Here is a 24,443-nt window from a genome sequence, read left to right on the forward strand (position 1 = left end):
CCGCAGCGTTTTTTGAGGTGCAGAAAAACGATGCAGAGCAGCAATTGATTTACAGTACAATGTAAATCAATGAGAAAAAAAAAATGCTGTGCACACTTTGCGGAAAATCCGCTGCGGAAACGCTGCGGTTTAAAAGAAGTAGCATGTCACTTCTTTTATGTGAATCTGCAGCGTTTTTGTACCCACTCCATTATAGAAAACCGCAGGGGTAAAAAACGCAGCAAATCCGCAAGAAAACCGCAGCAAAAACGCACAAAAAAACACTGCGGAACCGCACAAAAAAACGCAGGTGCGTTTTCTGCCAGGAGAGGCAGAATCCGCACCAGAAATTCCTAAGCCTAATCCGCAACATGTGCACATAGTCTAATTCTCTATCCTGCCGGCAGTGGATAACTTTTCTGTTGTTGATAGGAAATAACCCTATAAAAGAGCATAGAACATGTGCAAAAACTAAACACAACTGTCTGCACCAGGAGCCTCCCCCCTATTGCTCATCTAGCAGTAGGATGCAGAGATTACACCTTGCTGTCACAGTGTTCACCGGCCAGGAATTAAATAGATTAACCCATATATTCTTTACAGGACTTCGACTAGAATGTTTAATGAACATGTAAAAAATTATTATTATGACAAAAGGTGGGGACAAAATTGTCTAATTTTATGAATCATATTTAGGCCAGTTAATTTACAGGCAGGGCCTATGTTAACGTTTTTACTTTTGTGTCCCATCAGTAAAACGGGTTGTTGAATTTTTTGTTTTAAGCCTCCGTTTATGCTGCAGAGCTGCTCTTCCTACTTTTAAAGTGGTATTCCAGAAGGTAAAAGTTGGATCACCTATTGATAAGATAAGATAGGTGATAAATTATAGATCGGTGGGGTCGGATTCCTCGGACCCACACTGATCGCCAGTAAGGGGTACGCTTATCCCACTACTTATAATCAAGTGGCAATCCCCAAGGCTAGATGGCCATTTAGTTTCTTCTGTATGGGACTGAGATCAGTCAAGCATGTGCGCAGCTGCTTCATTCTAACGGGGGTAAACCTGCTGAAAAAAGTGGTGTCTTACTAGTTGGACCCTCACGTAGTTTTCTTAAATCTGGAGGATAGGTGGTAACTTCTACATACTGTAATATTCCTTTATGCTTGTAGGGAAAATTAATACCATATTCTGCAATTTAGAGTAAAGGTTTAAACGCCCGCTTGATTACCCTCAGCACCCTGGGAACCATCAATGCCAACTCGTTCTTCATAGGGTTTTTAGTCATTTTTGTTGAGGATTTCGGCTAACGTCAAGTAGATTTGGCGCATAAATTATAGATATTTCACAATGGCAATAAAAATGTTATGAACATATAATCATATATGAGTAATCCACAAGATGTTACGTCAGATATATTGACTTAACTTTCACTATAAATATCGCTATAATTAAATATATCAGCCATGTTCTCGATGGGAGCAATGTCAGAGCACAGGATAACTCCAAGATCGGTGGAGGAACAACTACTAGGATCCTCACCGATTGGAAGAATGGGTCACATACTCAACCACAGCTCCATTCATTCCCTACGGGAGTGCCACAGACAGCTGAGTACGGAGCGACGGTTGTGCCTCCTCACTGGTGCTCCTTTTTATTGGGAATAAAAATGCTCCATTCTAGCATTTGTTGAGGGTCCCAGTGTTCAGACTACCGCTGATCTAGAAGTAGTCACCTGTCTTGTAGATAAATTGTAAGACGTTATCCCACAAGCAATATTCATCATCTTCTATCCATAGGATAGGTGAAAGGTGATAAATGTTGGATTATTATGGGTCTTGACAAGTGGGACCCTCACCATTCACAAGAATGGAGATCACAAAATTCTGTGTGTAAATGAAGACATAGTTTGCATGTATGACCACCATTCTTATCGACAGTGAGTGGGGCTGTGGTCGCACATGCTCATTACCCCTCCATTCTCATGGACGACTTTGGAACGTCCTTGGTGAATGAACCAGATTACTTAGAAAAGTAATAGGTAGAAATTCTTCCCGTTGATCGGTTACTTTCACTGGACATTGAAGGACGCTGACTTTTCACTTTGACATACTGTACCCAACGGAGCTCCAGAATGTCCTGTAGTCCTAGAGGTTTTGAAGGATGACTGTACGCCGTCACGTTGAAGTTGCCATGAGGGATGTTTCCTTGTACCGTCCTGCCAGACAGGTGCATCTGATTCATAGCGATGTTCAGGTACACGTCTGAGCATTCCGATGGCTGGGACATCTTCCATGTGCCAGTAATCTTCCATGAGGAGGAGCAGGGCTCTCCGGGCTCCGCCATGAAACAGATGTTCTGTATCGTGGTGGAAGACGACAGCGATGAAATGTATCGTAAGGCTTCTAGAGCAAGTGCCCATCCTTTGATCCTGCTGGAGAAGGAGGCCCTCCGGCAGTTGACTGAGAACTGGAACAGGAATGATAGAGGTTCGAGGGCAAGTCTGGACAGCTGTAAGTACTGCACCTGTCTGCCACTCTTCGGGAGGAATGTTACTGTCCATGTTGTATCTCAGTGAACACACTGGTATATCCAGAAGCCGATAACGACTGGAAACCAAAATAATGGGGTTCTTACACTCTCACAAGTTAGGAAATATAAGACCAAGTAAAGTTTCTGAAAGTTCTGAAGGCTACAACGGAGTGATCTTGTATATCGGCTTCAGGTAATTGTATAGCATAGCGGTCTCGTATCTAACCAGGGGTCCCACCATCAGGACGCGTGTACGGTTTACACTTATTTCTATAGGTTTTCTCAAATTCTCTAAAGCCACACACCTACTGATGGATTGACCCCTTTCTTCCCCGGCCAATTTTTGAACATTTGCTTTTACTATTCCTTATTCTAAGAGTCATAACTTCTTTTTATTTTTCTATGGACATAGCCATTTTCAGTGACATCATTCATTTTACGGAAAAAGAAAAAGGAGGAGGGAAGCCACAACTGTGTATTTTTGGTTTTGTATTTACAGCATTTAACATGATTCTTCAAGTCAGTACGATTACTGTGATATCAAACGGATTTTTTTTTTTTTTTTTTTTAAGTTCTAAGAAAAAATCTGAACTTTCTTGAAAAAAAATAGGTGTGTGTCTCCATTTTCCGAGACTTGTAACTTGTTAATTTTTTTTTCGTTGATAGCGCTCTGTGAGTGCTTGTTTTATTGCGTTGTTAGCTGGAGTTTTTATTGGTACCATTTTGGGGTACATAAGATTTTATTGCATTTTGAGGGGAGTTGCAGACAGTGTGGTGACCGGAAAATATCAATTTTGGAGTTTTGATTTTTCTTTTCATTTACATTTACTTTGTGGGTTCATTTTTTGTATATGTTTATCAGACTTAAGCTGACATGGCAAGACCAAATAAGTTTGTTAGGGGAAAAAAAAATTATTTTTTAAATATTTTTTACTTTTAATTGTTTAGAGGAGTGATCAGAGCGAGATCAGGTTGCTGCTGTTAATGGCAGATCTGGCTGTATAACACAGCCGGCACCTTACATAGGATGTATGAGCTGGTCCTATGACCAGTGGGGTTAAAAGAGTTATTACTTATGTCTCTCATTCGCTACTGACCCTACGGTCATGGACAAGAGCAGCTGAATGGAGCAGCTTTCTGCATGGTTATGTCCTGAAGAAGAGGTATGTCAACTTCAAAACGCATCTATAATAAAACCGCAATTAATACAGTTCTTGTATCTCAGTTTCTTTTCATCAGTTCATCAGCAACATGGAAAAATCTATTTTTTTTTCCCTTCATCACTGCTGTCAAAGAGGCATTACACATGTGTGACCGTCACCTACACATGGCAGTGATCTTTCAGAGCTTGGTGTATGGGACTGAAATCCACACTGTATACATTTATACACTGGCAGAATATGGTATTTTACATGGGCACAAAACCTAAAAAATGCTTATGAACATGGTGTGTTTCTTTGTTTTTTTTACATTATGGAGCCTAACAAAATAATGCAATTGTGTTTTTCAGTGCAAATTCTGCACTAAAAAAGTGAAAAAAAAGCATTTTTTTGGTTTTGAACCTTCCCTCAAACTTATTAAAATACTGTAAGTCACCAAAAGTTTTTATGAAGTTTACAAAGTTCAGAATTTTTATTTATTTTTTTTTAACTACGAAGGCTACGTTCCTACAATGAGCTATTGGTGACTTTTTTCTGTATTATTTCTGCAGCTATTAATTAAATTTGATTACTTGCCTTTTTATTTTCATTGCGTCTTTGTGTGTTTTTTTTACATTTGTCTTACTTGCGTTTTTGAAGCTGCAGTTTTTGTCTGTTTTTTGGTTTGTATTGTTTTGAATATAGCTGCTTTGTTTTTCATACATCCTGATATTTGGCTTTGACAACCTTATTCATACAGTCCGATTTTAGCACGTTTTTTTACTTGCGGACTTATTGCATCTAATGCAGTTCTATAGGGAGTATCCGCACCTAAATCTCAGTCTTATTTTTAAAGGGCCACTGTCACCCCCTCCAGCCGTTATAAACTAAAAGAGCCACCTTGTGCAGCAGTAATGCTGCATTCTAACAAGGTGGCTCTTTTAGTTTTAGGTTCAAGTATACCCCAAATAAAGCGTTTTTATACTTAGCCACAATTCCTGTCTCTAGCCAGGTAGGCGGGTCCTCACTCCGCAGCTTGGCCAGCTCCTCTGCCGTCACTCCAATCTTCCTGCGCTTTCGGCGCCGCCCCCTCAGCACTGTTATCGTTTCAAAACCGGCGCCTGCGAGCCTTGTGGCTAAGTATAAAAACGCTTTATTTTGGGAATACTTGAACCTAAAACTAAAAGAGCCACCTTGTTAGAATGCTGCATTCCTGCTGCACAAGGTGGCTCTTTTAGTTTATAACGGCTGGAGGGGGTGACAGTGGCCCTTTAAGTCCCATATTTGGAATATAAAAAAAGTTGAAAAAAAATAAATATACACACACACACACACACACACACACACACACACACACACACACACACACACACACACACACACACACATATTACAGAAAGTAAAAGTTTAGATCCAATAGGTACACTATGGAGTACTGTACTCCTGCTTTTACAAGCTGTGTAATGGTATATACTGCATACCGTGCAGGAATGGAGCGTGCCCAAGTTCTTCCCCTCCCTAGAAGCATTACCCGTCCTAATTAGCACATGTTCTGCATACAGTGATTTCATCATTCTGAAATTGGTAATTGCTGTAATTAAAGTGGCAGCGTTTGTGTGAATGCCATTGAGCATAATAAAATATAAAGCTTGTAAATTCTTTTTCCTGAAGACTAAACATCTTCGTTGTGATGGGGATAACAGCGCGGTGACACGTTGGACTTTTATTGCTTTGTATGCCATTACTAAATAAACATTCGGGTTTAGGGTTGTCACTCTGGCGGATTAAATACAGAAGCCAGCCGACACGTCTGACACAATTCCTCCTGGGTCATCCCACCGTTATACAGGTTGAAGAAAAGGCTCCGGTCCATCAAGTTCATCCTTGTGATGATCACATTAGTCATATCTACTGGAAACATGACCACAGACCATCTGGCGTTCCGTGCATCTTTTCACGTCTTGAGCCATGCATATGCTCAGCGTTTCATTGGTCAAAATTTTTCCCTACTTTGGTGGGCCAAAGTCTCAGGCCTCATACAGACATGTCAAATAGTAGTCAGTACATAGTTGCCTTTATTTAAAGTGGTTAATCAGTGATTCTGATTAACCCCATGTTAAAAGCGATGGTCATAACAGCTCACAACACAGCAAAGGGATTTCATTGTTGAAAGTGATCAGTCAGGAGAAGGGTGCAGAAAAAAAGTCCTAAGCACTAGATATGCCATCGAATACTGTGGCGATTGACATCAAGAAGTGGCTTAAATTTGGCATAAAACTGACATTATCTGGAGCTGGATGTTGCTCAAAAATTGATGAAAAGACCAGAAGAAAATTGGTCCGGGAGGCTTTCGAGAAGCCTACAGCAATATTAAAGGAGCTGCAGGAATTTCCAGCAAATGTTGGTTGTGTCCTGTATGTGACAACACTCTCCCATGTTCTTCCCATGTCCAACCTGTTGGGGTACAGTGTAAAGCTGAAATCCTTTTCTTACAAAGAAAAACATTCAAGCCCAGCTGAGTTTTACCAAAACTCACATCAAGTCTGCCAACAGTACATGGGAAAACGTGTTATGGTTTGATGAGCCCAAGGTTGAATTTTTTGGTCAAAATTCCAAAAGGTATATTTGGCACAAGACTGCGCATCACCAAAAGATCAATATACACACAGTGAAGCATGGTGGAGGCAGCATTATGCATTGAGGCTGTTTTTGATTAGGTGAATTTTGCAACAAAGCCTTCTGACTAGTCATGAGCGAGTGTACTCGTTGCTCGGGTGATCTCTGAGTATTTGTTAGTGCTCGGAGATTTCGTTTTTGTTGACACAGCTGCATGATTTAGGGTATGTGCACACGTTCAGGTTTTTTCGCGATAAAACCGTTATAAAAACTCATTAAAAATGCATACATTATGCATCCTATCATTTAGAATGCATTCTGCATGTTTTGTGCACATGGTATAAAAAGCAGCATGTTCATTAATTTTGCGGATTTTCTGCATTTTCCTGCAATTCTATGCATTTGGAAAAAAACGCGTCAAAAACGTGAAAAAAACGCATGCGGATTTCTGGCAGAAATGTCCGGTTTTTGTCAGGAAAATTTCTACAAGAAATCCTGACGTTTGCACATAGCCTTACAGCTGCTAGCCAGCCTGAGTACATGTGGGGGTTGCCTGGTTGCTAGTGAATCCCCACATGTATTCAGCCTGTCTAGCAGCCATAAATCATGCAACTGCATCAACAAAAACGAAATCTTTGAGCACTAACAAATACTCGGAGATTTCAGTTTATTTTTCTCTTGCATTGTGCATATTATTGGAGATATTAACAGAGGTTTCTAATCTTTTTGTATTCACTGTATACATATTATTTTAGCGACTTAAACCCAATCTATAATGAATTTTTTTTTTTTCAGATTTTTTTCTTTTTGTCGGTAGCTTTCCTGGAACATTTCTGAATTTCCTTTGTTTTCACAGTGTTTACATTTCTGATTATACTTTCCAAAGTCATTTTTTTTATTTTTAATTGGAAAAAGGGAGAAGGTCAATTGAGATATTTTTACAAACTTTTTTTTCTTTTTTATTTTCTTTACTTGTCCTCTGCTCTATCATTTGATTGCTTGCACTATATACTTCAGTATTGCTTTAGTTTGCAAAAAATATAGTTATGCAGCCCAGGAGTGCCATTGACATTGACAGGTGCCTTCAGTAAGCCCTTCTATCATGCCATCGGCCCCCCATGATCATGTGGTGATGTGGGGCACGTGGCACGCACGTTTCAGTACGAGATGACCTTCTTCACACCCCCTGAAGAAGGTCATCTCGTACTGAAACGTGTGTTGGGGAGCACGTCCCGGCTCCATTGCTCTGCACCATGACGGGTAATGTTCTCTGACTTCAGTCTTGTATATTTTTTTAATTCTGTGCCACCAGTGTAACATTTTTATTTAGCTATTGGTTAGCAATGAATATGAAGGCATCATAGGGGCTCCTATTTATCCAGGGGTAGCTTACAGCACCTATGGGAGCATTCCTGTTAAACCCTGGCTATATCTGCTTCTATAGCTAACCCCACTTGTTCATGATTACTATCTCTATGGTGACACAGTAAATGTTACAAACCCGTGATGCATTGCTTTATAGCCGGCACCCAACATCTTGGGACTTCTTGATCACTGACCCAGTGTTTATTTATTAGTCTATTAGGCTGTTTTACACGTGCTTTTTCTATGGATTTTTCTATCTTGTGTTTAATATGGTTTAAATAAAGGTATTTTTGATAAATTAGCTAAGACTCAGTGTTCTTTTTCTATATACTGCTTGTTTAGAGTCGCTAACCCATAATATGCAATCAGCATATAGATGTAGACTTGTACATCGCACTATATATTTGTAATAATGACTTGGAGAGGTTATATATTATAGAATTCTGGTGTTGAAGCTATGATGGACCAGGCCCGTTATCTTTAGCGGTTCTTACAGAAGATTTATATAAGCTGTCTTAAATGCTTTGCTGCCCATGGCAACCAATAGCATTGCAGCTTTCATTTTACCAAGGCTGTTTGCAAGATAAAAGCTGAGCTCTGACTGGTTGCTATGGACAACAAAATGAGGCCTAGTGTGTTGAGCGTTCCTGTTGCATCCTCGGAGCACCGCTGTCCATGTCTGTTTGGGGGGCAGTCTATAATACATGGCTAGCTGACATAGCGTGACAGGGGGCGATTTATCAGACTCTGTGAAAGTGACATTGCTTTGGTTGCCAATAGTAACCAATCACAAGGCACCATTTTTTATTTTGTCTACCGAAATATTTGTTCCTATTTCCGCCTGATAATAAAGTAATTAATTCCAAGACGTGGCTTAGCTGCATTCCAGGACGTCACCGCTCGCATTTCTTGTGTCAGGTCATCGAGCGTTTACGATTGTAAAATTCTGACTAATTATGGCTTATCTTCCTGTCCTGTCCTCAGAAAAGTAACGATGCAGCTTATGTAATACCGACAGTGGTGATCATGCTGGGAGTTGTAGTTTCATCAGTGCCAGAGGGTCACAGAATGGTGAAAACATAAAATACCACATGAGCTCCACCGCTTCATCCACTGTTCGTGACCTCTGGATGTCGACCAGCGCTGTACTAGGATTTTTCCAATAGTCCTAGAGACAATGGACGGGCCCTCTGGCGCTCGCACAGATATGGTGGGGTCCCCAGCGATCAGCGTCCTTTAAATGAGAATATCCCTTTAAATTCTCAATCCAAGTTCCCCACTGACCGCACCATCTAATTTACTACACTATTATGACATTTTTTTCTCTGTTAAAGCTTTTTGTCTTTTTGAATGACGCCATTCATTTTACCATATGCCATGTAGTGAAAAATAAGGAAAAAAATTGGAAGAGCGGTGAAATGTTTGGAAAAAAAAAAAATCCACAAGTGATTCTTTTGGGTTTTGTTTTTTATGTCGTTCATTTTGCAGTAAAAATGGGCCCTTAAAATTATTCTTCAGGTCAATAATATTTAAAAAAAAAAAAAAAAAAAACTTGCCCAGGCTTTTTTTATTTAGTGGCTTTAACGATCTTGAATTTTTGTAAATGAAAAAAATTGCGACACCACTTTCTGTGATCCAAAACTTTTTATTATTTTTCTGAAGATGGAGCTGTATGAGGCTTTTTTTTTTTTTTTTTTTGAGTTCTGAACTGTATGAAGGCTTTTTTTTTTTTTTTTAATTATAGTACTACTTTGGGGGTACATATAACATTTTGATCATCACTTTTGTTGAATTTTTGATTGCAAAATAGCAATCTGTTATCGGAGCATGCTCGGGGTCTAGCAGAGTGTCGTCAGCGTGCTTGAATGATATGTTTGAGTCCCAGTGACTGTTCGACCCCCGAAGGGATTTCCTGTTTGTTAGGCAGTCCCTGCATGTGTTGCTCCTGTCGAACAGTCGCGAGACACGCAGCCACGGGGACGCTAACATAGTTTTCGAGCATGCCGAAGAAACTTAGCACCCGAGCATGCTCAGAGAACACCTCATCCAACCACGTTCGTGCATCACTAATACCTAACTTGACATTGGTCTATGGCTTGGGTAATATCAGATAACCTTTTGTGGCCGGTTGTCAGGATGGTGCGTTGTAAGTCAAGGTGACCTTTTCTACATCTTTAGTTCATTCTACAAACCCCCTGTGATCATTAGACCTTATGTGACGATTGTATCCTTGCAGGGTGTGCTGACCTTCAGTCGTTGGACACCATGCAGCCCATGGAGAGGAAGAGACAAGGCTATATACACGAGCTGATCCAGACTGAGGAGAGGTACATGGACGATCTGCAGCTTGTGATTGAGGTGAGGCCTGGGTTGGAGGTTTCTGTCGGGCAGCCCACAGCTGATTTTTTTTCCTGGCTATCTCTGGTTGGCACATACGATATAGCGTAACTCCTGGTAGTCCATGAGCCGGGCCAGATATCGGTACCACCCGGAGTGACTAATTTTCTTTGGTATTTTTAGGTAGATGCATGTCTGTAGTTTATTTTTTGATATGATAGCCCTTACATATACGTAGCTTATTAACCCCTTCAGCCCTAGGCCTATTTGTACCCAAGTGCCTAAGCCAATCTGACCTGTGCCACTTCATGGGCTAATAACTTTGGAACGCTTTCACCTATCCAAGCCATTCTGAGATTGTTTTCTCGTGACATATTGTACTTCACGTCAGTGCTAAATGGGAGTCAATATATTTTTCCTTTCTATATAAAAAAATGCTAAATATTCGGAAATTTTGGAAAAATCGGCAATTTTTTAACTTTGAAATTCTCTGCTTTTTACAAAAATACTGATACCCCCCATAATAGTTATTAATTTACACTCCCCACATGTTTACTTCATATTGGCATCATTTTGAAAATGAAACCTTATTGTTTTACGACGTAATAGGGCTTATAGTTTTATGCGCAATTTTTCACATTTACAGCAAAACCCACTTTTCAAAGGACCAAGTCACTTCTGAAGTCACTTTAAGGGGCTTACATAACAGAAACCACCCATAAATTACCCCATTTTGCAAACTACACCCCTCAAGCTGTTCAAAACTCATTTTTAAAAACTGTTAACCCTTTAGGTGTTCCACAGGAATTTTAGCAGAATGAAGGCGAAATTTCAAAATTTCATTTTTTTTCCAGATATTACATTGTAATCCAATTTTACCTGCAACCTAGCAAGGGTTAACGGCAAACCCAAACTTGGTTACCCTAATTCTGCAGTTTATAGAAAAACTTCCTTCCATGGCTAGAAGAAAACCATGCAAGGGACCTTCACCATCTGGATGAAACACTGAAGAACATCACAAACTTTCGCATCAGTGTGTCGCAGGGATCCTTCGAAAAGCTCTTGGATAATGAATCTTGCACACTTACCCTGAAGCTCTTTCAAGTTTATCTTGAGACCCTCAGAAATGAACAACTCTCAGCATTCTGGATGTCATACTTGGACATGGTCGAGACCATGCTGGCCCTGGTTCGAGCTTCAAGAGAAGGCAACTGGATGCTTCACCTAGGAGCAATCCGACAGATGATACCATGGTGTTTTGCCTATGACAAGGTCAACTATGCCCGATACCTAACCTATTACTATGCCACAATGTCTCGGCTGCCCATAGAACACCCAGAGGTCCATGAATACTTCATGCAAGGTGGCTTTTCGGTCCAGATCGGTAGCAAGAATCCTTTTGGACGAATTCCTGTGGACCAGACCATTGAAGAGACAATCAACAAAGACACCCAGACACCAGGGGGCACAAAAGGCTTCAGCCTCAAAGTTGGAGCTGTTTCCAGGTTCTACCTGACATCAGAGTACCGCAGTATGTACTTGAGGCAGCTGAGGGCCCTGGTAGGCCAACAATATACTGACTTCAGCCATTCAGACCTACAGGTGTCTAGGATTAGAAGAGATGAAGCCGATGTCCAATCTTTCGTTCAACTGCTGGAGACAGGTTGGGTGAACCCCTTCAACAAAGAGCATAATGGTGAACTTATCAGTTTGTCAACAGCGACTGTAGCACCACCAGATGTAGCCAAAGACCTTCAAGGGGCATACAGTATAGGAGAGGATGCATATCAAACATTCAAGGATGAGCGTTTGGGTACCGATAAGCCAACTACATTGTTTCATGACAAGATGACGAAGAACAAACTTAAAACGTTCTCTAACATCCAAATGAAGACACGCAGACAAGGTCTTGGCAAGGAGGTAATTTTGAAGGCTGACAGAAACCTATTTGGCCAGATGATACTTGTAGCTGAGAACAGAAAGCTACAAATGAGTGATGTCTTGACTCATCCCCTGGGTCCATTGCCATGGGCACTTGCCAATGGTGATGGGTCTATCCGCAAGACCAACAAGGCTGCCCTCGCAAGGGAGTTGGAGAGGAATGCTCGTCCTGCAGAAGTGATCCCCGAGCCCTCTGCAACCATCATTGATGGGATGAGCCTGGTTCAGAAACTGAAGGGAAACAATGCAACATTTGGCCAGCTAGCAGGCACAGCAATGAGTCGCGCTATCCATGAGGGTGCTAAGAGCAAGCGCATTGATATTGTCTTTGACGTCTACAAGGAGACATCCATCAAAGATACAGAAAGAGTCAACAGATATGAAGGCACAGGGATCCATTTCAAGAACATTCAACATGGGCACAACATCCAGCAGTGGAAAAAGCTTCTAAGTAGTTCCTCCAACAAGGCAAGTCTCATAAAGTTTCTGGTAGAAGAATGGAAGGCGAAACACCACAGGGAGAAGCTTGAGGAGAAGGAGCTGTATGTCACATGTGAGCAGCTCTGCTTTAAGATCACCAAAGAACAGTGGGAAGAGGCTGCTGACCTTAAGTCAAATCAAGAAGAAGCAGACACACGCCTCCTTCTCCATGCTCTTCATGCAGCAGAATCTGGTTACAAGTCGGTCATCATCACTTCGGAGGATACTGATGTCATGGTCCTGTGTCTGGGCATGTGCCACAAAATCCCATCCCACCTGTTCCAGAAATGCGGTACACAGAACCGGACAAGATTCCTGGATATCACCACTCTGAGCCGAACATTGGGAGGCAGCGTATGTGATTCATTGATTGGTATGCATGCATTTACAGGCTGTGACACCGTCAGTGCATTCGCTGGCCGTGGGAAGATGACGACACTCAAGCAGTTGAAGATGAACAAGACATACCAGGATGCCTTTCAGGAAGTTGGTCGTTCATGGGAAGTGTCTACCGAACTTTTTGAGAAGTTACAGGAAATCACCTGCCACATGTACCTGCCAACTACCCAAACAACTGAGGTAAACAGGCTCCGTTATCAGCTGTTCTGTGCCAGACGTGGAGTGGTAGAGTCAAGTCAACTCCCTCCTTGCCAGGACTGCCTTTTCATGCATGCACTGCGTGCAAACTACCAGGCTGCGATCTGGAGGAGAAGTCTGCAGAGCCAGCCATGGGTTGCAAACCCAACAGACTGCGGTTGGATGATAGATAACGACGGAAAGCTTGTTGTCAAGTGGATGCAAGGGGCACCAGCACCAGAAGCTATTATACAGCTACTGTCCTGCAAGTGTGTGCGGTCATGTGAACTTCCTCAGTGTACTTGCCTCAGCAATGGCCTGAAGTGCACAGACATGTGCAGATTACAGACATGCCAGAACAAGGGTACTGAAGACGAGCCAGTAGAACAACAGTCAGATTCAGAGTCCGATGTTGAAGATATTATGGAGTAACATATATATATATATATATATATATATATATATATATATATATATATATATATATATATATATATGCACATGACATGTTCAGTGTGTATTTACATAACTTGGATTAAATTTTGTTACAAATACTACATCTAGTCACTCCGGGTGGTACCGATATCGTCATATTTGGTTCTTGGCTCATGCTAAAATTCCTGTGGAACACCTAAAGGGTTAACAGTTTTTAAAAATGAGTTTTGAACAGCTTGAGGGGTGTAGTTTGCAAAATGGGGTAATTTATGGGTGGTTTCTGTTATGTAAGCCCCTTAAAGTGACTTCAGAAGTGACTTGGTCCTTTGAAAAGTGGGTTTTGCTGTAAATGTGAAAAATTGCGCATAAAACTATAAGCCCTATTACGTCGTAAAACAATAAGGTTTCATTTTCAAAATGATGCCAATATGAAGTAAACATGTGGGGAGTGTAAATTAATAACTATTATGGGGGGTATCAGTATTTTTGTAAAAAGCAGAGAATTTCAAAGTTAAAAAATTGCCGATTTTTCCAAAATTTCCGAATATTTAGCATTTTTTTATATAGAAAGGTAAAATATATTGACTCCCATTTAGCACTGACGTGAAGTACAATATGTCACGAGAAAACAATCTCAGAATGGCTTGGATAGGTGAAAGCGTTCCAAAGTTATTAGCCCATGAAGTGGCACAGGTCAGATTGGCTTAGGCACTTGGGTACAAATAGGCCTAGGGCTGAAGGGGTTAATAAGCTACGTATATGTAAGGGCTATCATATCAAAAAATAAACTACAGACATGCATCTACCTAAAAATACCAAAGAGAATTAGTCACTCCGCTTGGTACCGATATCGTCAAATTTGGTTCTTGGCTCATGGACTATGGGTGCTATCATGGCCTTCTGCTAATTCTTATGGATTCCGTCTAGGTCTTCCAGAAGCCGATGGCAGAATCCGGTGTTCTGAATGAGGCCGAAATGGCGATGATCTTTGTCAACTGGAAGGAGCTTATTATGTCCAACACAAAGTTACTGAAGTGAGTTTGTGTGTTTTGAACGCTTCGTACGCTGGGTCTAAAGGAGCGTCCAGCCTCTTAATAATTCTTGCCAAAAGCTTAGAATGGTAGAAAATCTCAATCTTTGTAAAACTCAGCTTACTGATTCGGTTGTCCCTGTGCCGCCGCTTCCCAAATCTTCTGCTGGCTTCTGTATTTTGGCCACCATTCGTGTAGTTTAGACCCAGGCATGCGATGGCTGCACATTGACCTCACTGGTGTCTGATGGTATGGCCACATGCCTATGTGAAAATGTCATCATTGGAGGCCAAAATGCTGAGACTTGAGAGTTGATAGCACAAGCCGCTAAGTATGGCTGAGCTCACTGATTTACTGTAGATACCAGAAGCAGCAGAAGAAACTCCGCTCTGGACCCAGGGAGGGGGAAGTAAAGCACTTTTTTATTAAGCAAACTGCTCTCGAGGGACAAGGATTTTCTTAAACCAGAAAACCCTTATAAGCCTATAAGGGTTTTCTTGTTTAATAAAATCCTTGTCCCCCTGGAACAGTTTGCTTAAAAAAAATGTAGTCAAAATAGGACTTTACTCCCCCTGCTTGGGTCCAGAGTCCAACACTCTGGCGGATTACACGGCATCATTCAGATGACAGCAGCTGACGAGTTTTCCCTGGCCAAACCGCTTCAGGAAAATGCTGGTGGTCGTTTTCCTGAATTGGAATTGCCGGCAGTCTTGTGGCTCTGCCGCTGGTGTCTCTTGCTCTGTACTATGAAGAATTAGCATGTCGCTTCTTTTGACCACTCATACGCCAGAATTTTGCAGAGGAAAGAAGAACATGCTTTTTTTGTGAGGTGTAATGACAGCCCTGATCTCTGCAACTACTTTGTATAGAGCAGAACTGAGTGTGTTTAATTCTTCAGCCTTCATCTCACAGCAGTCAGTGAGCAACGAGTAGAGTACAGCCGAGCTGAAATTGATTACAAACACCTGGTAGCTTTCATCTGACGGCAGTCAGTGTGGGGGGAGAAAATTCAGCAGATCTATGTGATATTGCACCTTCAGCTTGCAACTCATGACAGTCAGTGTGGAAGAGGTGGATTCACAGATGATAGCACTGTGAGAGAAGAGCTGCAGCTGCTTTTGTTTTCACACTCCATTTATCCTTCTCTCTCTACCACCTCACTGACTGCTGTCAGACGAAAGTTAGAGGTGTTTGTAATCACTCTCCTACCTGCTCTACTCTTCACAGTAGCTGCAGAGATCAGGGCTCTCTGTCATTGCATCTCACAGGTGGAAACATGTTTTTTGACCTTCTTGGGGCTTATTCTTCTTTACCCTGCACGACGCCTCTTGCTTATGATTGGTCAATGTCATGCATGTGAAAAAGTACACACCCTCAGAGGCAAATCTGGGGGAGTATCATAAATTATAACCTAAAGTTTACAGGCTAATATCTCCACAACAGAGATTAGCAATTAAAAGAGAAAAAAAACATTTTATTCCGCTCTGCAGCCTCTATTCCATGGTGTGGCCTTTTTAACATCTTAAAACTAATGAAAGGTCCTATTTTAAACCGTTCACTTTTTTGAGCAATCCCTCATCACAGAGAGCCTTGCTGCTTCATCCTACAATGATCAGTGGTGATCTGTGGATAAACCTAGTATTCACTTTTACTGCAGCGCCTCGACAGATGGACTGAAGCATTGCTTGGTGCACAGTGAAATCAATGGGCTGCAGGTGTAAGTAATTGACAAGCCATGTCCTCCAGAGACAGAGACCGTCTTTGAAGCTGTTCCATCCCTTTCCATATAGGTCATTTGAAAAGTAGTTTTCTAAACCCGAGAATATTCAGTCAACCTAAAAGTGAGGCGATAACATTGGTGAAGTCTGTGATCGAAGACCAGCACTGATTTCCAGGATTAAATGCCTTTATAGACAGAGCAAATCCATTTGGCACCACGCAGAGATTTTGGGTACTGAGTAGTGATGAGCGAATGTGCTGGGATAAGGTGTTCTCCGAGCATGCTCTGTGCTGACCGAGTGTCTTCGGCGTGCTCAAAATATGTTCTACACCCCGCGGCTGTTTGACTGCATTATCTTGAAGATCTCTGCTTGCTGTCATATCCCTTTAACCTGCTATGCCATATTTTGAGTCTCTGTATATTATTGTAAGAGATATCCGTAGGCACTACTATTGAGGGTGGTGCGCAAGTAGGTGCCCAAACCATCTAATCTTGAAAAATAACTTGGCACACACGTGATCTGATGCTGGGTGAAATTTAATAAAGAGAGTACATACAGACGTTTCGGTCAAAGACCTTCTTCAATGTACCTCTCACAAGATAATTGGGCTGCTACCCAGTTATATGAGGAACAAGAGGACCCCTTATTTGCTCCGTAAGGAGTGATCTGTGCAGCAGTAGCTCACTACGGTGATCCTCTCAGGACGCGGCATCCACCGCTCGTCCTCTTGTGTAAGGAGGCTGTGGCTTACACAAGAGGACGAGCGGTGGATGCCGCGTCCTGAGAGGATCACCGTAGTGAGCTACTGCTGCACAGATCACTCCTTACGGAGCAAATAAGGGGTCCTCTTGTTCCTCATATAACTGGGTAGCAGCCCAATTATCTTGTGAGAGGTACATTGAAGAAGGTCTTTGACCGAAACGTCTGTATGTACTCTCTTTATTAAATTTCACCCAGCATCAGATCACGTGTGTGCCAAGTTATTTTTCAACAATCTGTATATTATTGGTCTCACTACTTACAGGGCACTGCGCGTGCGCAAGAAGACCGGAGGGGAGAAGATGCCAGTGGAGATGATAGGAGACATCTTGGTCACCGAGCTGTCACATATGCAAGCTTATATCCGATTCTGCAGCTGCCAGCTGAATGGAGCTGCCCTGCTGCAGTCCAAAACTGATGAAGGTCCTGAGTTTAAGGATTTTCTGAAGGTTGGTTTATGGTGACCCTCACTCCTTGACTGCTTAGCCTTTGAGCTAGGGATTAGCGCCTTATGCAGCGCCTACTATGTGTGATACGGACACTATGGATTGCAGGGAACATCCTGCCATGGTGCACCAATGGGTCTCTCTAAGCTCATTACACGAACCCCCCAATACTGAGGTTTCCTCCTTTTGTATATGCATTTGTATATACTTGTATAGCTGAAAAAAGGGGGGTTTACAGTGACTCTCGGGGCACATCTTGATTGATGCCTTTTCCAAGGAAATTGTTCTTTAAAAATATGGGCAGTTCCTCTGTGGCTCCTCCAGGGATGAATACAAGTTTCCCGGCTGTCTTCATAGTGATGGCAGCCATGTAATCACCAGTACAAGGAAGTTTGGTCTTTCAGCATTGAAGGGGTTAACTGATAGGATGGGATTGGGGATCACCAATTCACTATGGGAGTTCCGGCATCGTCACCTGGGCATACCAGTGCATCAAATCCATCAGGCCCAAAATATTCTTTAAACTTAAGTTGCAAGGGCATCCAATAGATATAAGGGAGTGTGTGAGCACAAAATGACTGTTCAAACCAAGCGCAGGTGCTCAATCGCTTACCACCTACTTGATCTCCATCTTTCTCTGCCCTTTTCTGGCTCCTGTAAAGTCACATCTGTCAATCAAGGATGAGGAGGTCGGACATAGATGGGAAACCAGTAGTTGGGATGTTGCACTGAACTGTTCCACCACATCGGGGGTGCATGGAGCACCTGTGCTTGGTTTGAACAGTCATTTTGTGCTGAAGTTCTCTTTTTGGACACTGTGATTAGTTTGCACTAAGTACGTCTTGGCCTAATATTCCTGTGTGTTTGCTCTACAGAGACTTGCTACTGACCCCCGCTGCAAGGGAATGCCTCTATCCAGCTTCTTGCTCAAACCTATGCAAAGGATAACTCGGTATCCTCTCATCCTAAAGAACGTGAGTGTCCAGCCTAGTCCCTGTGTAGGCAGGATCCCCATCCTCTGCAGTCAGTGCTGATCCCAATGTCTCACCAGATCTTAGAGAACACACCGGAGCACCACCGCGACCACAGTCATCTCAGGGAGGCTCTGGAGCGCTCGGAGGAGCTGTGCTCTCAGGTTAACGAAGGCGTTCGAGAAAAGGAGAATTCTGATAAGCTGGAGTGGCTACAAGCACATGTTCAGTGTGATGGACTAACTGAGGTAAACAAATAGCAATGGCCGAGCTGCCCTGACATGTCCTCTGGGTAAGGCATGTGTGCCATTGTGCTATGTGTTAGGAAGGTGATCCCGTGTGCTTAGGTGAGGCGTATGCTAAGCTATGTGATAGTGAAGCGTATGCTGCACTGTGTGATAGTGAGGCGTATGCTGCACTCTGTGATAGTGAGGCATATGCTGCACTGTGTGATAGTGAGGCGTATGCTGCACTCTGTGATAGTGAGGAGTGTACTGCACTGTGTGGTAGTGAGGAGTATGCTGTGCTGTGTGATAGTGAGGAGTATACTGCACTGTGTGGTAGTGAGGAGTATTCTGTGCTGTGTGATAGTGAGGAGTATGCTGTGCTGTGTAGTAGTGAGGAGTATTCTGTGCTGTGTGATAGTGAGGAGTATGCTGTGCTGTGTGATAGTGAGGAGTATGCTGTGCTGTGTGGTAGTGAGGAGTATGCTGTGCTGTGTGGTAGTGAGGAGTATACTGTGCTGTGTGGTAGTGAGGAGTATGCTGTGCTGTGTGGTAGTGAGGCGTATGCTGCACTGTGTGATAGTGAGGCGTATGCTGCACTGTGATAGTGAGGCATATGCTGCACTCTGTGATAGTGAGGCGCATGCTGCACTCTGATAGTGAGGAGTATACTGCACTCTGTGATAGTGAGGAGTATACTGCACTCTGATAGTGAGGAGTATACTGCACTCTGTGATAGTGAGGAGTATGCTGGGCTGTGTGATAGTGAGGCGTATGCTGGGCTGTGTGATAGTGAAGAGCATACTGCACTCTGTGATCGTGAGGAGTATGCTGGGCTGTGTGATAGTGAGGCGTATGCTGGGCTGTGTGATAGTGAAGAGTATACTGCACTCTGTGATAGTGAGGAGTATGCTGGGCTGTGTGATAGTGAGGCGTATGCTGGGCTGTGTGATAGTGAGGAGTATACTGCACTCTGTGATAGTGAGGAGTATGCTGGGCTGTGTGATAATGAGGCGTATGCTGGGCTGTGTGATAGTGAGGAGTATACTGCACTCTGTGATAGTGAGGATTATGCTGTGCTGTGTGATAGTGAGTATGCTGCGCTGTGTGGTAGTGAGGAGTATGCTGTGCTGTGTGATAGTGAGGAGTATGCTGCGCTATGTGATAGTGAGGAGTATGCTGTGTGATAGTGAGGAGTATGCTACACTCTGTGATAGTGAGGAGTATACTGCACTCTGATAGTGAGGTGTATGCTGCGCTGTGTGATAGTGAGGCGTATGCTGCGCTGTGTGATAGTGAGGTGTATGCTGTGCTGTGTGATAGTGAGGCGTATGCTGTGCTGTGTGGTAGTGAGGAGTATACTGTGTTGTGTGATAGTGAGGCGTATGCAGCGCTGTGTGATAGTGAGCTGTATGCTGCGCTGTGTGATGGTGAGGCGTATGCAGTGCTGTGTGATGGTGAGCTGTATGCTGCGCTGTGTGATGGTGAGCTGTATGCTGCGCTGTGTGATGGTGAGCCGTATGCTGCGCTGTGTGATGGTGAGGCGTATGTTGCGCTGTGTGGTAGTGAAGAGTATGCTGTGCTTTGTAGTAGCGAGGAGTATGCTGTGCTGTGTGATAGTGAGGAGTATGCTGCGCTGTGTGATAGTGAGGAGTATGCTGTGCTGTGTGGTAGTGAGGAGTATGCTGTGCTGTGTAGTAGCGAGGAGTATGCTGTGCTGTGTGATAGTGAGGAGTATGCTGCGCTGTGTGATAGTGAGGAGTATGCTGTGCTGTGTGATAGTGAGGAGTATGCTGTGCTGTGTGATAGTGAGGCCTGTGCTGTGTGATAGTGAGGCGTATGCTGTGCTGTGTGGTAGTGAGGAGTATACTGTGTTGTGTGATAGTGAGGCGTATGCAGCGCTGTGTGATAGTGAGCTGTATGCTGCGCTGTGTGATGGTGAGGCGTATGCAGTGCTGTGTGATGGTGAGCTGTATGCTGCGCTGTGTGATGGTGAGCTGTATGCTGCGCTGTGTGATGGTGAGCTGTATGCTGCGCTGTGTGATAGTGAGGCATATGCTGCGCTGTGTGATAGTGAGGCGTATGCTGCGCTGTGTGATGATGAGGAGTATGCTGCGCTGTGTGATGATGAGGCATATAGTGCACTGTGATAGCGAGGCATATACTACGCTGTGTGGTAGGCTTATGCTTGGCTGTGTCATAGTGAGGCGTATGCTGCGCTGTCTGATAGTGAGGCGTATGCTGGACACTGATATTGAGGCTTGTGCTGTGTGATGGCGAGGTGTATGCTGTTCTGTGTGCTGGCGAGGCGTATGTTGGGCAGCGTGATGGCGAGGCGTATGCTGGTCTGTGTGACGGCGAGGCGAATGCAGGGTGGTGTGATGGCGAGGCGTATGCTCGGCTATGTGACGGCGAGGTGTATGCTGTTCTGTGTGCTGGCGAGGCGTATGCTGGGCTGCGTGATGGCGAGGCGTATGCTGGTCTATGTGACAGTGCGGCGAATGTTGGGTGGTGTGATGGCGAGGCGTATGCTCGGCTGTGTGATGGCGAGGCGTATGCTCGGCTGCGTGACGGCGAGGCGTATGCTGGTCTGCGTGACGGCGAGGCGTATGCTGGTCTGTGTGACAGCAAGGCGTATACCAGACTGTGCAGTCGGTCGGCGTGCTCCTCTTTTGCTCCTGGTGCTGCGGCCTCCTCGCAGTAATGTGACATCCTGCACCGGCGCCTCTTCTGATTAGTCGGTTCACTGTAACATTACACATGCCTCATATGGCGACGCTGACACTGTACCCGGCCCATTAGTCAGAAGAGGCGCTGGCGAAGCCGTCAGGTAGGAGGAGGTCCGCAGGGCTCCCAGCCACTGACCACAGATGTGACCACCGCACTCGGGTCCTGCGAGTCCTTTTGCTGATCTCTGGCCCCCGCTGACCGTCAGGACCACCACGTCTCCTCCCTGCAGTAGACCTTCTCCATCACAGTTTGTCTCCTTTCTTTTACAGCAGGTCACGTTTAATTCCCTGACGAACTGCCTGGGGCCCCGCAAGATCCTGCACAGCGGCAAAGTGTACAAGACCAAGAGCAGCAAGGAGCTGTACGCCTTCCTCTTCAACGACTTCCTGCTCCTCACCTACATGGTGAAGCAGTTTGTGTCCTCCGGATCAGACAAGCTCTTCAGTCCTAGGAGCAGCGCCCAGTACAAGATGTACAAGACGGTGAGTGAGGGGCTACCGGCCCGGCATGGAGGGCGCAGTCACCGCTGCATGGCGGCCTCCTCACAGTCCACCATTTCTCATGGCATGTTACTTATCAAGGGTAGTCCACGATTAGAGAGAAAAGCAACTACTTTCCCTACAACACAGCACCTCACCTGTCCACAGGCTGTGAGCGGTACTGCAGCTTGGCCCTGTTTATGTCAGTGGAGCACAAGCTGCAATACCAGACTAAACCTATGGACCGGTGTGGCGCTGTTTTTAGAATACAGCCGCATTGCGGTTTCCTAACCATTGACCGTAGAGGTCAGTTCCACCTTTACTATCAATATGGCGTTACAGATTTCACATTTGTTGATGTAATAGGTAAACGTTTTGGCAGCACATTGTTTCTAAAAAAGTCTTTAAGGAGACTGCGAGCACAGCGGCCTGAGGGCCTTAAAGGAGCAAAGAAAGGACTTTATTCCTTAACTAAGACTTACAGAATTAAAGGGGTTTTCTAGGACTGTGACAATGGTGGAATCTCTACGATAGATCCTCAGAGTCAGCCTGATGATGGCACCCCATTGATTAGCGAACTGAAGGGGCTTCTGGGCTTATTGTGGGGTCTCCGCCTGGTACCAGCAATGTTATAATCTCCGAAAACCCCTGTAGTCACCTTTATTGATGCAATTTTGTTTTTTTTTCGCTTTAGTTTTTTCTGTCTCTTCTTCTAAGAGCAATATATATATTTTTTTTTTTCATTTTTTTCACCATTATTTTGGAGGTTTATTATTACAGCATGCCTTTCATTATAGAATCACCCTTTTATAGTTTTATTTTTGTTTTAATTTTCACTTTATTTTTTTGTCCTCTTATGGGACATGAACTTGCAGTACTTTATCTAAATAACAATCTCCTATGAGTCCCAGCCTGGCACCACATGACTACCAAAATGGTGTTGATGGGGGTGATGGGCTCCCCTGTGTGACTCCAGGTATGTGCACTGCCCCATGATTTACTATTAAATCCTATGTAAGGTGTTAAACAAAAACTTTATTATATATGGATAGATCATTTTGTTAAGTTTTTGCTGTATAGTTTTTTTTTGTGTGTTAATTCTCCTATGTGCTTAGGGCTTAGTGGGCGTTTGCTTTCCTGCTTCTCTCCCCGCTCTGGTCGGCGTCTCCTTTCCCTTTACAATCTGTGACTTCTTAAAGAAAACACAGCTGAGAATGACATCTCTGCAGGAAGATGTAACATTTCCAAGCAGGACCAGCTGTCATAGTCAGGACTTGTGGTGGAACTTTGTAGCTTTTATATAATGATTTTTTTTCTTCTTCTTCTTTTAGCCAATTTTCCTAAACGAAGTGCTGGTGAAGCTGCCCAGTGACCCATCCAGCGAAGAGCCGGTGTTCCACATCTCCCACATAGACCGGGTGTACACCTTAAGAACGGACAACATTAATGAAAGGTGGGCTCTAGAAGCCATGAGGGCGGCCTTGTTGGCCCCCCGGCAGCCATATCGTCCCTCCACACCTGGCCATTAGTTTGCACAACGGGCATAAAAGGCTTTCTCCATCCGACAAACTCCCTAGATGCAGTGGTTGCTATTGATTGCAGGGTCTAAAGGGTTAAGCAGTGTCCCCAGCTGTTGTAACTGGATGTCAGCTGTATATTACAGGCTCCTCCGGACATATTAAAAGGTGTTGTTCCCCAATTTTCTTAAATACATGTATAGAATTTTTTTTGCAATTGGATTTCATTAAAAAATGTTGCCCCCTCTGCCTCCTCTAAGCCGGTCTATTGCCGGCTCACGGAACGACTCGCAGAACGAGGAAACTGAGAATCCTCCAGCGAGCTCCGACTGACAGCAGCGTTTGTGACTCTAAATCTGTCTTTTTCTGACCTCCTCTAAGCTGATTTACAACCACAGACCACATAAAAATTGAATATACGGGGTAACAAAAATCGCACGTAAAAGCCGAATGTTGCCAAATTTTTGCCAAATGTTGCCTCAATTACATACATTTAAATGTCCCCTTTAAGGACAAAAAGCGCCTCTAAAAGCCTAATTTTTACTAAAATAAAATTGAAAAAAATGATGTATAGCCCCAATTACATACATTTAAATGTCCCCTTTAAGGTTAAAGGGGTTGTCCAGGTTTGAGGCTGAAGTCTGCAGTCACTCTATATGAAAGATCTCATTTTTGTCCATTGCTGTTTTTTTTTCAGAACTGCCTGGGTCCAAAAAATCAAATCCGCCTCGGAAAACTTCATCGATACCGAGAAGAAGAAAAGGGAAAAAGCGTACCAAGGTATTCCGAGTATTTGTGACATTCCCCTTAATCCAGAAAGTCCAGTAATCCAGCATGCCGTACCTTTTATTTGGGTCTCTGCTTTGTACCAACACTTTTATTTTATTTTTTAGATTTTCTTTTTTTTTTTTTTTAATTTTGCTACCAGTCTGAATAGCAGCCGTATTTTTCCGTCTTTGCACCCCCCTTTATAGATTATAATAGAACAGATTATTACAGTACGGCCGACTCAATATAGAATTTAATTTTCTTCCCGCAGCGAGATCTCACAAGACTTCTGGGATTGGGCGTCTCATGGTGCAAGTCAACGAAGCGGCAGAGTTAAAAGCCTGTAAACCTAACGGTAAGTGTACAATAATGGTGGGCGTCCTAAAGAGAAGCTGTCGC

The 24,443-nt window shown here is 43.5% G+C and overlaps 1 protein-coding gene across 6 annotated transcripts in view; it reads left to right on the forward strand.

Moving 5' to 3' along the window:
• Positions 1-24,443, forward strand: part of ITSN2 (intersectin 2) — a 135,922-nt gene that overhangs the window by 104,079 nt on the left and 7,400 nt on the right. For all 6 annotated transcript variants that reach the window (XM_077291508.1, XM_077291510.1, XM_077291509.1 and 3 more), the window contains 9 exons: positions 9,866-9,987; positions 14,326-14,432; positions 17,175-17,358; positions 18,231-18,329; positions 18,407-18,574; positions 21,550-21,762; positions 23,091-23,212; positions 23,974-24,056; positions 24,316-24,399. In XM_077291508.1, coding sequence (XP_077147623.1) covers positions 9,866-9,987; positions 14,326-14,432; positions 17,175-17,358; positions 18,231-18,329; positions 18,407-18,574; positions 21,550-21,762; positions 23,091-23,212; positions 23,974-24,056; positions 24,316-24,399 — 1,182 coding nt within the window. The remainder of the gene's footprint in view (positions 1-9,865; positions 9,988-14,325; positions 14,433-17,174; positions 17,359-18,230; positions 18,330-18,406; positions 18,575-21,549; positions 21,763-23,090; positions 23,213-23,973; positions 24,057-24,315; positions 24,400-24,443) is intronic.

The sequence above is a fragment of the Ranitomeya variabilis genome, chromosome 2 (genome assembly GCF_051348905.1).
Source record: "Ranitomeya variabilis isolate aRanVar5 chromosome 2, aRanVar5.hap1, whole genome shotgun sequence".
NCBI lineage: Eukaryota > Metazoa > Chordata > Amphibia > Anura > Dendrobatidae > Ranitomeya > Ranitomeya variabilis.